Consider the following 12,173-nt stretch of genomic DNA (forward strand, 5'->3'; position numbering starts at 1 on the left):
CTAGTCAAGGAAATCTTACTTGCTTGATAAACCAGAAAAGGAAATAAAACTACTCGGCTATACCCACTCAAGGGATATAGAGAAATCCAACTTTTGTCTCTGGTTACATTTTTGTGCTCCGAGTGAACACAGCTTTAAGACGGGGCATCTTCCTGTGACGTGAAGGTGAGTGTGTATTCTTCCCGTAAAACTTGAGACATTAAAACGATATAAAATTTAAAAAACGAGGCTGTTCACAGTGGGGAAGTCCACCCACAGGTACTACCTGCCTCAGAGTAGTTAAATCGTCTGCTCGACTCGGCGAAGTCAACCAACCGGACCCCTTATCAAAAATCCTCCTTGAAATCGTTGCCCAACATTGATAAACTGCAGTAAGGAATCTCGGGGGCGGGAGGCGGCGAATATCCTGGTGTAACTAGATGGTCTACTAAAGACGAGACGTCTAAAACAGACTGGCCGAGGCTCTCGCGTCATACTTGACATCTGATAATTTAATAGAAAAGCCCAGCGGGGGTATTTGCTGAAGAGAGAAAACGCAACAATACCTACATCTACAAGACAGCGCATTGGCAAGTTGTCACGGTAGATGTGGGAACATTTACTCTACAAAAGGCATCGGAGGTTAATCAGCCTCTCTGTTGTGCCTTATTTTTCAAAAACCACATGACTTGTCCAACACTATCCTCGACCTATTTAACCAGTACGCCCCATCTGCCCCGTGTCATACCAGAGGGTGTGGCCATCTGAACACTGGATATCAGGAGGAGAACGCCTCGGTCAGAGAGTGGAGTCATCAGAACCTGAAGAGAGAAGAGACAAACGACAAACATTCTCTCATTTCCCATCTTTCTATTTGGCTTCTCCTGTGTTGTTCCCTTTTCTTCTTCTTACATTTTAAAGTCCTCCTGCTGCTTCTACTGCTTAAGTTGGGGGAAATAATCACACGTGGAAGATATTGACAAATGTCAATATCTTTGACACTGACACAGAAGACTACTTTAAACTATTTAAAACAAGCACAGACAGATAAAGGTTTGTCCCGAGTAGAAAGGCCAGATAAAAGACAGAGGGGGGGGGGGGGGTAAAAATGTAATGTAAGCAAAACCCACCACTCTGTTCATCTCCAGTTCCTGCAGCAGTTTTATCAGGCTGGTCGCAGACCGACTTCTGTCAGTCACCTCCAGGAGGCTGCAACAATGGCCGCTCTGCACGACTACACGCACAACAAAACACAACGGTGATCATACGATACAAACGGCAAAGGAACGTATATTCTGCTTTCACACAAATGATGCTTGGCGTCCTGTCGATGGTTTAAATGCTGATTTAAATCTGAAAAAATTGGATGTCAACGCAAAATAACGGTTTGTAACTCAGTCCGAACGAATGCGCTTTCAAAAGGCCCATGAGATGTGTAATGCACCGTCACTCTGAGGGTTGCTGTGGCTTCACCTTCGTGGCTGCTGCTGTAGAGGTTGTAGCTGAGCAGGTCGGAGGGCAGGAGTTTGGTCACCTGGTTGAGCCCCATCAACGAACCGATTTCCAACTTCTCAGGTCTAAAGGAGACACAGATACATACAGAGCCAATCGCTGTATTACAGTAATGTCACAAAAAATGCATTTTCCCCAACGTGTTCTGGTTGTGAGGTCTGTTTTATGAACTGAAGTTCAGACCGAGGTCGGTAGTCTTGTGGACAAACCTACACATCCGTCCACGTAAAGCACCCGACTGATCTGATGCTCTGTGTCGCCTCACGTCTTCAGGAAAAGTTGCACTCCAACAAACCGCAAAGCCACTTTCAGAACTATCAAGTCCACAAAGCTGTTTCCCAATGAATACATTTGCTGCCAACGGTGCCAACAAAGAGCTTCACCAAGGTTTTCTATCTAAACTCTAACACGAGCAAACTACAAACAATGATCTGGTCTTATCGACACTTCCTGCAGCTGCTTCACAATGAAAGAAGACCGAGAGTGTAATTCAGAAGGTATTTCCTGAGCTCAACGAGGCAGAATTAGGTTTGTTGAAGGTGGATTTCTTCACTTTAGTTTGACCACGACTTGCTCGTTGTTCCAAGTGAGGCAACAAACACCTCACCCCTACCGCTGTACCGGACACAGAAGAGTTTGATTTGATCCTGTCGAACAAACACATTGTCATCGTATTACAAAGTAAAACAGAGAGAGGTCAGTCCAGTACTCACAGTCTGTGGGGCAGGAGGGGAGGAGAGAAGGAGCGAAGGGAGATCTGGAAGAGAAGCCGGTCGCCTTTCACCAACTCTCCGGTCCACACTGTGAACTGAGCACGCTCTGAAAGAGAGAGAGAGACAACAGCTCAGCAGCGTTAGTGTCAGTGTTCAGGACACTTATCATGTCCTTTATTTGAGCTGTAAGTGTGTAGTGTGATTAAAAGGACCAACAGGGACTCACCGTGACTCCCCTCTGCCGACAGACTGTTCAACCTGTCCATCAAACACAGCACACACAGGACATTCAGGTATTCATGCTGGGACCATGTTTAAAGCCCAACAAATTCTGTATCATTTAAATTACTGTCAACCGTTTTTACAAATAATAATGATCAAGTCAATGAAGAAATGTATCGTTATTGAGCAAGCATAACGACATTGCAGATGCGTTAACCTCATTTGGTGCATTACATTAAAAGTCTTTGCACATATTTACGAGGAATAAACGATGAGTAATAAATATCTGCCATAAAAAGTGAATCTACGCATATAAAGTATTATACAATAACATAACTAACGAGTAAGTAAAAGTCCAGTAAAGGTGCAGTGCGGCAGCTTTTGGACAGAAGCTTTTTTTTCAGTCTATTTGAGCGGATTGATGTGAAGCGTCTGCCTGATGGGAGGAGCTTAAACAGGAGTGTGATGTCACAATAACCACTTCCCAGGTAACTGATTTATTTCAACAAAACGTGGCATTTTGTCCGGTTACACTATTGTTTCATGGGTTATGCAGTTATTGCAAATTATTTTCAGAAGTCTGAGCTGCAATGCGCCACAAAAATAATTAGATTTACATATAAAAATTAATGGAAAACTGTCTCGCCAGGTTTCATTTTATATGTGGAAAAATAATAATAAATTCTTATTTTGAAACATGTGAAAATAACTGTCCGAAACATACATAGACGCTGATTTTATCCTGTAAGACTTTCAAGATATTTTTCATGTAGAAAAATAAGTAATTGTTGACGCGTCTTTCAGATATTTGAAGTCAACGCAAGACGTCCAAAGTTTAGGTTGAATTGTAAAGATAAACTGGCAGCATAAATATATTTAAGCAGTATACTAAAGTTAAGAGACACGTTGTTCCATTTTAATTAATATTTACACCCACCAAACTGAACTTTCACATCACATTCATTTAGATTTCTTTTAAAAGAAACCTCGGGACAAAGATCTGAGGAAACGCTGCAAATAATTTGTCTAACAACAGAAAAAGAGCTCAGTCTACTGTTCTCTTCATCGGCTTATTTATACGTTTGATATTTTCATATCAAACTATTTAATGTGATTTGGTGTTAGCCACCGAGATTGTTCGTTGGAATGACCTTTTAACCAGACGTCCGTACCTGATGGGGGCCAGAGGTTTGTTGGGAAGTGAAGAGTCTTTTCCTTTGAACTGGAATGAGACAACGGCGTACGGACAGACCTGACGAGGCCGCTGCCGCAGCTCGTCGAATGAATACTCGTAGAAGTATTGCTGAAATAAACAACAGAGCAACGGGCGTTCAATGCCATGTTTTACTCAACTTTAAAATCATAGAATCATGCAACACGTGTTGCTAACTTGATGCAAACACATTTTGAGATTTTATGTTTACCATTTTCAATGTCCATCAGATTTAATCCGATGAACCACTTCATCAAATCCTTTCTGTCTAACTGTAATAATGTGCAGGGATGACTCGTCTACTTCTGTGGATTTAGTATAGTAGCTTCTGGAAGCAAAGATGTTTTCCTGTGTGTGTGAGAGCGTGTTTTACCTGTCTTGTGGGGACAAAGGTCAGACTACACAGTCACATTGAGGGGACAATTGCTCACCCCCATATTGTAAATCATTACATTGACTTGGTTTAAGGTTAAAGTAAGGTTTAGATTAGGATTTGGATTAAACTTTGTTTATACTTGTATGTACGGAGGCGTTTGAACTCAATGCTCTGCATTGTTCTCCGAAACCCCAGAGGGCGTACAAACAAAATGTACTGGGAACAATCAAAAGGACTACGAGTGAAACCCGTAGATATACACACAGACTGTAGGTGTAACTGGCAAAACGCCATAAACCAACCTCCACAATGCCGAGGAGGGATTGTAATTATCTGTAAACTCATATTCTTGGACTATTTTATTGCCTTTGTACAAACCCTGTAAAGAGAGAAGTCAAGTATTAAATGCATTATAAGGAAACAAAAGGTTGAATATCCGATTAACTATTTGATTTGGCTGCAAAATATTTACTCAAATGAAGATTCTAAAGACCTAGATATGTAAATTGTTCTTTTATCAGTCACGTGATCGCGCTCACCAAGGTACACGACCAAACGCCGGCTTCACTAACGCGAGTAAAAACCTAAGAGGTAGGCTGGTAGCAGTTAGTAAAGACACATCTCCAGAGAAGTCAATGTAATGTGTGTGTGTGTGTGTGTGTGTGTGTGTGTGTGTGTGTGTGTGTGTGTGTGTGTGTGTGTGTGTGTGTGTGTGTGTGTACCTGTGTGAGCTCAAAGGCGCGGTAGGAGGTGAGCGATGTGACCTTGCTGGCGTTCTTGGAGGTGTGGCTGTCGAAGCGAGGCGTTGGATCCAGAAGGTTCTTCATGTTTTCATAGATGCTCTTCACTTTCCCCTGAAAAAAGAAAAATGTAATAACCTCCAGAGTCAAAAACTGATTATTACCATTTCTATCACTTCATATCGAGTACAGAACGAAAGATTTGAGAGAGCACTTAAAAACCAGGATTAGTGTCCGTGTTCAAAATCAATTATCATTCACTGTAAACAGTTAAAATGTCTAGATAACCATCATACATAGTGGAATTTAGCTTAATCCCATTATCCCCTAATGCTCCATTAAAAAGGTACAATAGATGGTCGCATGCTACAATCACGCACTCTGTTAAAAAATGTTAATGTCACTGACTGCCAAATGAAAGAATGTCCTTTTAATTCGCTACAAAGACGTAGTGACGAGTGAAGATGTGCGTCTTGGTGACCTTGCCGGTCCTTTTAGTCTCAACACTGTCAGCAGAGAGCTTCTTTCTATTTGTTTTTATTTTCAGCAAGGTCGGTGTCACGGAATGTGCTTTGTTGTGGCGAGTTTACATTTCCAGCACTAACCAAACCTTCCCTTTAGTCAGTGACTCTGAGAAGGGGTGAGGCAGGGGAGGGATATTTGGGATTTTCTTCCCCTTTGCTCCATCCCCCATGCGTCAGCTTGTCGGCTTGAACTCCATTTCTGTCTCATGGGGATTAACGGTTCAAACCTGTTTTTCTAGTTGTCAGCATTTGTGGTCTGTGTTCACGTTCGCCGTTGGCCGCCCGGCAGATGTTTGAGCTGGAAGTTGGCTGAACTGATCCGTACATTTTTACCAATGTACAAATGTGAATTTATCTTCAGGTTTTGCTGTCAAATTATCCCGGCACGTAGGGAATAATCCCAGTCAACCTCACCTTCACCGGTTTCACTGGAAAGTTATGGTGTCTTCTCAAAAGTCTTCTCCGGTGTAAATGTCCTTGTTGCAAGAACTTTTAATCTTCTGTAGTAATTTACATCACTTGAACAATGAGCACAGAGGGATAAAACGCTATTTTTATACCTTAATTCCAGTTTCTCACGCCACAGTCCACCAATCAAATCCCGTCCACTGAACCAACACAAAAACACATTTGGTGTTCTCTCCTCATGTCGTGCCCTCGGGTCAGGATGACACGGATATTCGTACGCACATTTCTAGGAAATGTTTTGTTTATCTTTTAAACATGTTTGTACATGCTGGGTTCAAGAGGAACACATTGTATGAGGTCACAGACACGTTTTCTTCCAACAATATCAAACCTGTCAACAGACCAAACCATAAACTATATAAATATTTATATATGTATATATACACATATAATATCTATATACACATATATACATATCTATATATAAATAGGTTTGTGAGCTGAAGGCTGTTAAAAAATCAATAATCACAAACCGGAGTTTGTCATTAATTATCCACCTGACGAAACATTTAATGTTTCCATGTTTCCTGCCTCCGACAGGTGAACAAGTGACCGGCCTGCTGATTTACCTTCATCACTTTGAAGATGATGATCTCCCCCGTGACTCCAGGAGTTATGGGGTTACTCTGAATCAGGTCTGAGTACCTGGACAGGTACACTCCTAGAGACACACAAAGAAGAGAAAAATAAAGATCACACTGAAGTCAAATTCAACAAAAAGGTGGCGTCGACATCTTCGCCCTTAAAATTGCACATTCAACACTCTGACTGAAAAAAAGCTCACACAATGAGCAATAAACAGATGGAAAAGGTAAAAATAGGAATGTGGTGTATTATTGTTTGTGTGCATCAGCTTGGATCTGTTCACTCCTACCTTTAGTGGGGTTTCCCAGCACGGTGACCCGGCTCTGACCCACAAGCAGCCCCTTCTCACAGAGCAAGGGCAGCTACAACAGACAAGTCAGGAGAAAATGATAAATTAGACTTTACATTGGGTAAAATATCATTCTTTAAGGATGAGGCTCATTGACAGTTATTAACCAATTCTGGTCCTGGTCTTAACTGTTCGTTACAATCTAGTTTCTTTTTCGAGAGAACATCCAGTCATTCTGTCCGTGATGTTGTTTACGTACGAGGCAAAGTCCCGTCATTAAGACATAAACTCTCTGCAGTTTGGTTTCTTTTTCAAATAAAGGTAATAAAAGAACAAAAGTACTGAACAGTTACTGCTTGGATGTGCTCGTCCAACTAAGACTTCTTCTTCTTGTCCTTTTATACACCAGCAAATAACAACACTGCTAATTAACAGCTTGATTCAGATTAATCTCACCTTAACAGTATCAGCCAACAGGAAACAGTAGCTCTCCTCCAGCTCCTTGTCTGTCCTCCCGTCTGCCTTCATCTCCTTCCTCCTCTCCACAAACTGACACAAACACAAACAAACGATTCTGATTTCGGATCGTTGAAGAGAGTCTGACCGGCCGTCTCAGATTCCACATTTTTGGTGAATCTCTTTCCTTCTAAGAACTGTAATTGACAGCATACTCAAAACATTTTTGTAACTTTTCTTTCATGGCAAATAGAAATTCAACTGTGCGTTCACAATGAAACTTTGACTATTTTACATTTTTATCAAAACTGCACGACCGCGAGACTTGACTTTCTGTGTGCTGCTCATTGTCTACAGAGCGATCAGATGTGAGACCGGTGCTGGAGTTGAGGAACGACGTGTACGACCAGATTGTTTCACAAGTAAACATCTTACAAAAAGCTGAATCATTGTAGGTTCCCAGGTTAAATTTAGGCCAATGCGTCTCGCCTCTTTTGTTCTCCACGCAGACGGTTGAACCTGAATTCAACCAAAGCCTCAAACGTGATTGGTCAATACGACTCTGACCACAAGCGGAAACCAGATAACGGTGTGTGTGTGCGCAACATAAAACCATCATGCTGCACGTGAGTTGACCACATTTATTGACCCATAATCTAGTAAACCATTATGTGTTTCATCACACACAGACACACACAGAGACACAGAGACACAGCGAGAGACAGAGAGAGAGGCAGCGTTGGAACTGAGTTTATAGAGGAAGATTTTAAGGATCAAACACAACCGCTGATTATTAAAGACTACTATATTAATCGTATTTTTTTTTAAGCAAGCATTAACTAAGCATGCCCAGTGTACGTGAATAGTCATGCAATATTCGTTTTCAAGCATGCTAGTATGGACGGAGATCATTTCAAAAACGATGCTGAAAAGCTGTGTGAACGGAGATTGCTTTTGTTTTGAAACTCAGTTTTTAAAGGGAAACGTATTAGTGTGGATGGAGCCTAAATTTGACCAGATATAAGAGACTGATCAGCTGATAACTGGCCGTTTGCAGCAGGGGGCTGATCAATCGTAGCATCTCTACACACAGGTAGCGCTTCTTCATGTTTGCCTTTATTTGACAGAGGTATGACATGCAATCAAGACCAGATTCGAACCCAGGATGTTATGCGCTGTAACCACTGGTCTACCAAGCCGAGGACATCTTTAAAATGGCCAATGCTTCTCCACCCGTCCGTCCGTCTCTCACCTCTTTCTCCAGCAGCTCGCTGTGGACGAGCCGAGGTTTGCAGTAGGTGAAGCAGCCAGCGGAGCCGGTGTCGATGCAGCTGGAGGTCAGGATGGTCATCATGTCGTCATACTCCCTGGACTCAGTGGAGACATACTGGAACAGAGCTGAGAGGAAGACACACACGTCAGTTTATGTTCCCTGGACTCACTCATAACCCTTCATCACTTTCTCACTATGGATCGTTAATAATCAGAAATAATTGTTTTCTGCTTTTATAGACTACACAACAGTTAAACTCTGCAGGTTTGCTGTAGGAGCAATGATTCACTACACAGCATGTTAGGTTTTATCCGCTAGCAAATGTCAAAACCTACGACCAAGAAGCCAGAGGCAGCTGCAACAAACAGAGTTGGAGGCAAACTATTGTCCAAAATATCATTGTATGTGTTAAAACGTATCTTCATCAGAACAAAGGGGATCAAACATGGAAAACAGTGGACAAAAGTAATTAAAGTAACAGTAATTAAGGCATCAGCAATAGTGTATTCTCAGCTCGTAAGGGAAAAAAAGTTACATTTTGGATCACAATACTCTTTTATAATTAACAGTGACAGCAATAACTCTCAGTGCAGCTTTCAGGTGAGCCTCGGCCACACCCAGACAGAAGGTTCAGCGTCTGGGGAGCCCACAGAAACAGCTGTTAGTCTGCCTCCATTATAACTATTGCAGCCTTTTGGTGCTCAATTCTCAGGAGACAAAAGAACCAAAAGAACCTGCAGCAGCTGCCCTCCTCAGTGTGTGTGTGTGTGTGTGTGTGTGTGTGTCCACATGCATATCCACTCATGAACATTTGACAAAAGCACAAGTATAGACAAATATGCCCGGAGACAGACAGGAAGCGAGAGTTGAGAGGTGACAAAAACAATTGACTGACAAAAACACACATATATACACACACACATATATACATATGGGATAATGTTGGCCTCAGACTAAAGTAAGTAAAACACAAATGGTAAGGTAGACACACCTTTACCTTAAACTACCTACAGTCCTCAGAACAACAGAACAAACTTACAGCTAAACTTCATCTTGTTGTGGCAGAAACACCACAAAGTGTCAGAGTTCTACCGTCTACACTTTTATACCTTAATTCCAGTTTCTCACGCCACAGTCCACCAATCAAATCCCGTCCACTGAACCAACACAAAAACACATTTGGTGTTCTCCCCTCATGTCATGCCCTCGGGTCAGGATGACACGGATATTCGTACGCACATTTCTAGGAAATGTTCCGTTTATCTTTTAAACATATTTGTACATGCTGGGTTCAAGAGGAACACACTGTATGAGGTCACAGACACGTTTTCTTCCAACAATCTCAAACCCGTCATCAGACCAAACCCTAACCTGAACCCTAAACTATATAAATATATACACACACACACACACACACACACACACACACACACACACACACACACACACACACACACACACACACACACACACAATATCATATATATATAAATATCTATACACATTATATATATATATATATATATATATATATATATATATATATATATATATATATATATATATATATATATATATATATTTATTTTATATCTGTATATCAGTGGCAGGCCGTCACGGCCTGCAAAGCCTTCTCTGCTGGCCTAAACAGAATCACAAAGTTATAGCTATTTTATAATTTAATAATTTTTCATAAACACACTACACATGTATTATAATTTATAAAAATATTTTTCCCATTATCTTATTTTCTCATTGCACAGCTACTGTCTTCCTCAGTTGCTCTGCTTCCAGTGCAGCTTGTTTTAAGTAGAGCTTTTATCCAATCAGATTTCACCTCTGTGTCTCTAGGTAAGAAGAGAGGCCCGAGGCCTGCAGACTCACCAGTGAATCCATGTGCAGTTTAAGTGAATGGGGACGATATTGTTGATTGTCATAGTCTTCAACCAATCAGATCTTTAGTTTGACATGTTGGGCGTATTCTTTGACGTGCCAGAGCTGCTAGCTGGCCTACAAGTACGTGATTGGTCAGTGGGCTAGCGTGACATGTTGGGCGGTGACAATCCCAATATCTGCTGCCTCTGTGGAGCGGACATTTTCAGCCCTCAAAATGTATTCAAGAAATACAACTGGGGAGGCTCGACTGTCTTCACTGGCATCCATGAATCGAGAAGGACTTCTTACTAGAACTAAAACGCACCGATGTACTGAACAACCGTAAGATTAAACTCTTTATTAACAAAGAAAGAAGGAACAGCAGCTAAATAGTGAACAGCAGCTCTGGTAAGTTAAATGCTTTTGTTTTTACATCTGCAGTAGCTTTAAGATGCTTGTTTATATATTATTATTTGTACAACTTGTTTTTATGAAGATTGGATTTTTGTTTGGTTTAATATGTGATAGGAACCATTGTAACGCCCAGTGTTGCTCTGGAGACATATTTAGCTGGTGCCAGTGTTGCCAACTTGGCGACTTTCTCGCTAAATCTGACGACTTTCCAAACCCTCATGGCGACTTGTTCTGGTGTTGCTAGAGACGTTGAAGCGCGTACGTTCTGCACTGTCGTGAACGAGCAGCGGGTGCACGAAACAAATAATAACCTGTGTTTCAGCTGCAGGACAACAGTGAAGGCCCAGGTATAAAATGCACAGCCCGCCACTGGTGTAAACATATATAATATGTTAAATGTCCTGTCCTTTAGTTAGTCTTCACTTTGTCTTGGTGTTCTGATTACACTAGCTGCTGAGCTACTGACGTAACGTTACAGACTTGAAGACTCAGACCAACCAGCTAGAATGTAAACAAACCCAGAGACGGTTACCCTCACTCAACTAACAGACGTTACACGTTAGGTTAACGTGTAACGTTAAAGCTGATATCAAACGTTTAGACACAGAAGCTGAATACGTTGAGATTGACCGTCAGTTAAAAATTAAAAGTACAGTTTGTCTGCCAACTGAAAACGGACGTCAACGAGAACGTAACGAGCGTTAGCTTGTTGGCTAACTGCTAGCTAGCATTCTTAGCTTGCTAACGTTACCTCACATCACAGCTTGTACAAAGCTAGTATATTGTTCTTTAGTTCACTATAATAAATATACATATATCACAGCACAGTTAAATATACGACACATGACGTCACATCGTAGGTAATGTGTTGTTATGGTAAATACAAATACACACAACTTCTGGGTCCTATGTGTTGTGATTTTATCGAAGACCAGCCCACCTCTTTTCTCCTTGGTCTTCCTCGGTATAGGGAACTTCAGAGGCTCCATGGGCATGTATCTCTGGTAGACCGACACTTGTTGAGCAGAGTTCCTCCTCTCCATCCTCCTGGCGACGGAGCTCAGTCTGTCCGGACCAGGAGCGTCTCTGCTGGCTGGGTGCACCACCTCGGTCACCTCGATCACATCGTCGTCTCCAACCTCCGCGGCGGCGGCGGCAGCAGCAGCAGACGACCTCCTCGGCGGTCGAGCTGCCAGGTTGTTGTCGTCCATCGTCGTGTTTGTCAAACCAAACCGACGCGTCTTCTTTATCCTCCCAACCGTCACTGTTTCTTCGGCTAAAGCCCCGTGTTGTCACCGCTGTTACCTCCTGATCCAACCCACATCCAGAGGCTCGCGCGCCATGCTCTTCCTGGAGCAGAGGTCTTCTTCACTGAAGATTATAACTGCAGCTAGAAGTTACGTTAAACGTCGCTTTACCGCCATCGCGTGGACGTAGTTAGCACCTTCAGCGTCAATTAGTTTATTTTGAATTTTTTTTCGAGGAAAATAAAATAAATAAATACAATGTAAAAATGTTATTAAATCCAAATCCA

The 12,173-nt window shown here is 41.9% G+C and overlaps 1 protein-coding gene across 4 annotated transcripts in view; it reads right to left on the minus strand.

Moving 5' to 3' along the window:
- tasora (transcription activation suppressor a) overlaps positions 1 to 11,951 on the minus strand; it is a 33,205-nt gene extending 21,254 nt beyond the window's left edge. For all 4 annotated transcript variants that reach the window (XM_079186640.1, XM_079186641.1, XM_079186639.1 and 1 more), the window contains exons 1-12: positions 11,580 to 11,951; positions 8,330 to 8,475; positions 7,078 to 7,170; positions 6,622 to 6,694; positions 6,317 to 6,408; positions 4,738 to 4,869; positions 3,599 to 3,729; positions 2,431 to 2,462; positions 2,205 to 2,310; positions 1,453 to 1,556; positions 1,110 to 1,213; positions 728 to 800 (exon numbers count right to left, since the gene is read on the minus strand). In XM_079186640.1, coding sequence (XP_079042766.1) covers positions 728 to 800; positions 1,110 to 1,213; positions 1,453 to 1,556; positions 2,205 to 2,310; positions 2,431 to 2,462; positions 3,599 to 3,729; positions 4,738 to 4,869; positions 6,317 to 6,408; positions 6,622 to 6,694; positions 7,078 to 7,170; positions 8,330 to 8,475; positions 11,580 to 11,850 — 1,357 coding nt within the window. In that variant the 5' untranslated portion in view covers positions 11,851 to 11,951. The remainder of the gene's footprint in view (positions 1 to 727; positions 801 to 1,109; positions 1,214 to 1,452; positions 1,557 to 2,204; positions 2,311 to 2,430; positions 2,463 to 3,598; positions 3,730 to 4,737; positions 4,870 to 6,316; positions 6,409 to 6,621; positions 6,695 to 7,077; positions 7,171 to 8,329; positions 8,476 to 11,579) is intronic.
- Positions 11,952 to 12,173: the final 222 nt, after the last annotated feature.

The sequence above is a fragment of the Pholis gunnellus genome (assembly GCF_910591455.1).
Source record: "Pholis gunnellus genome assembly, chromosome: 3".
Taxonomy (NCBI): domain Eukaryota; kingdom Metazoa; phylum Chordata; class Actinopteri; order Perciformes; family Pholidae; genus Pholis; species Pholis gunnellus.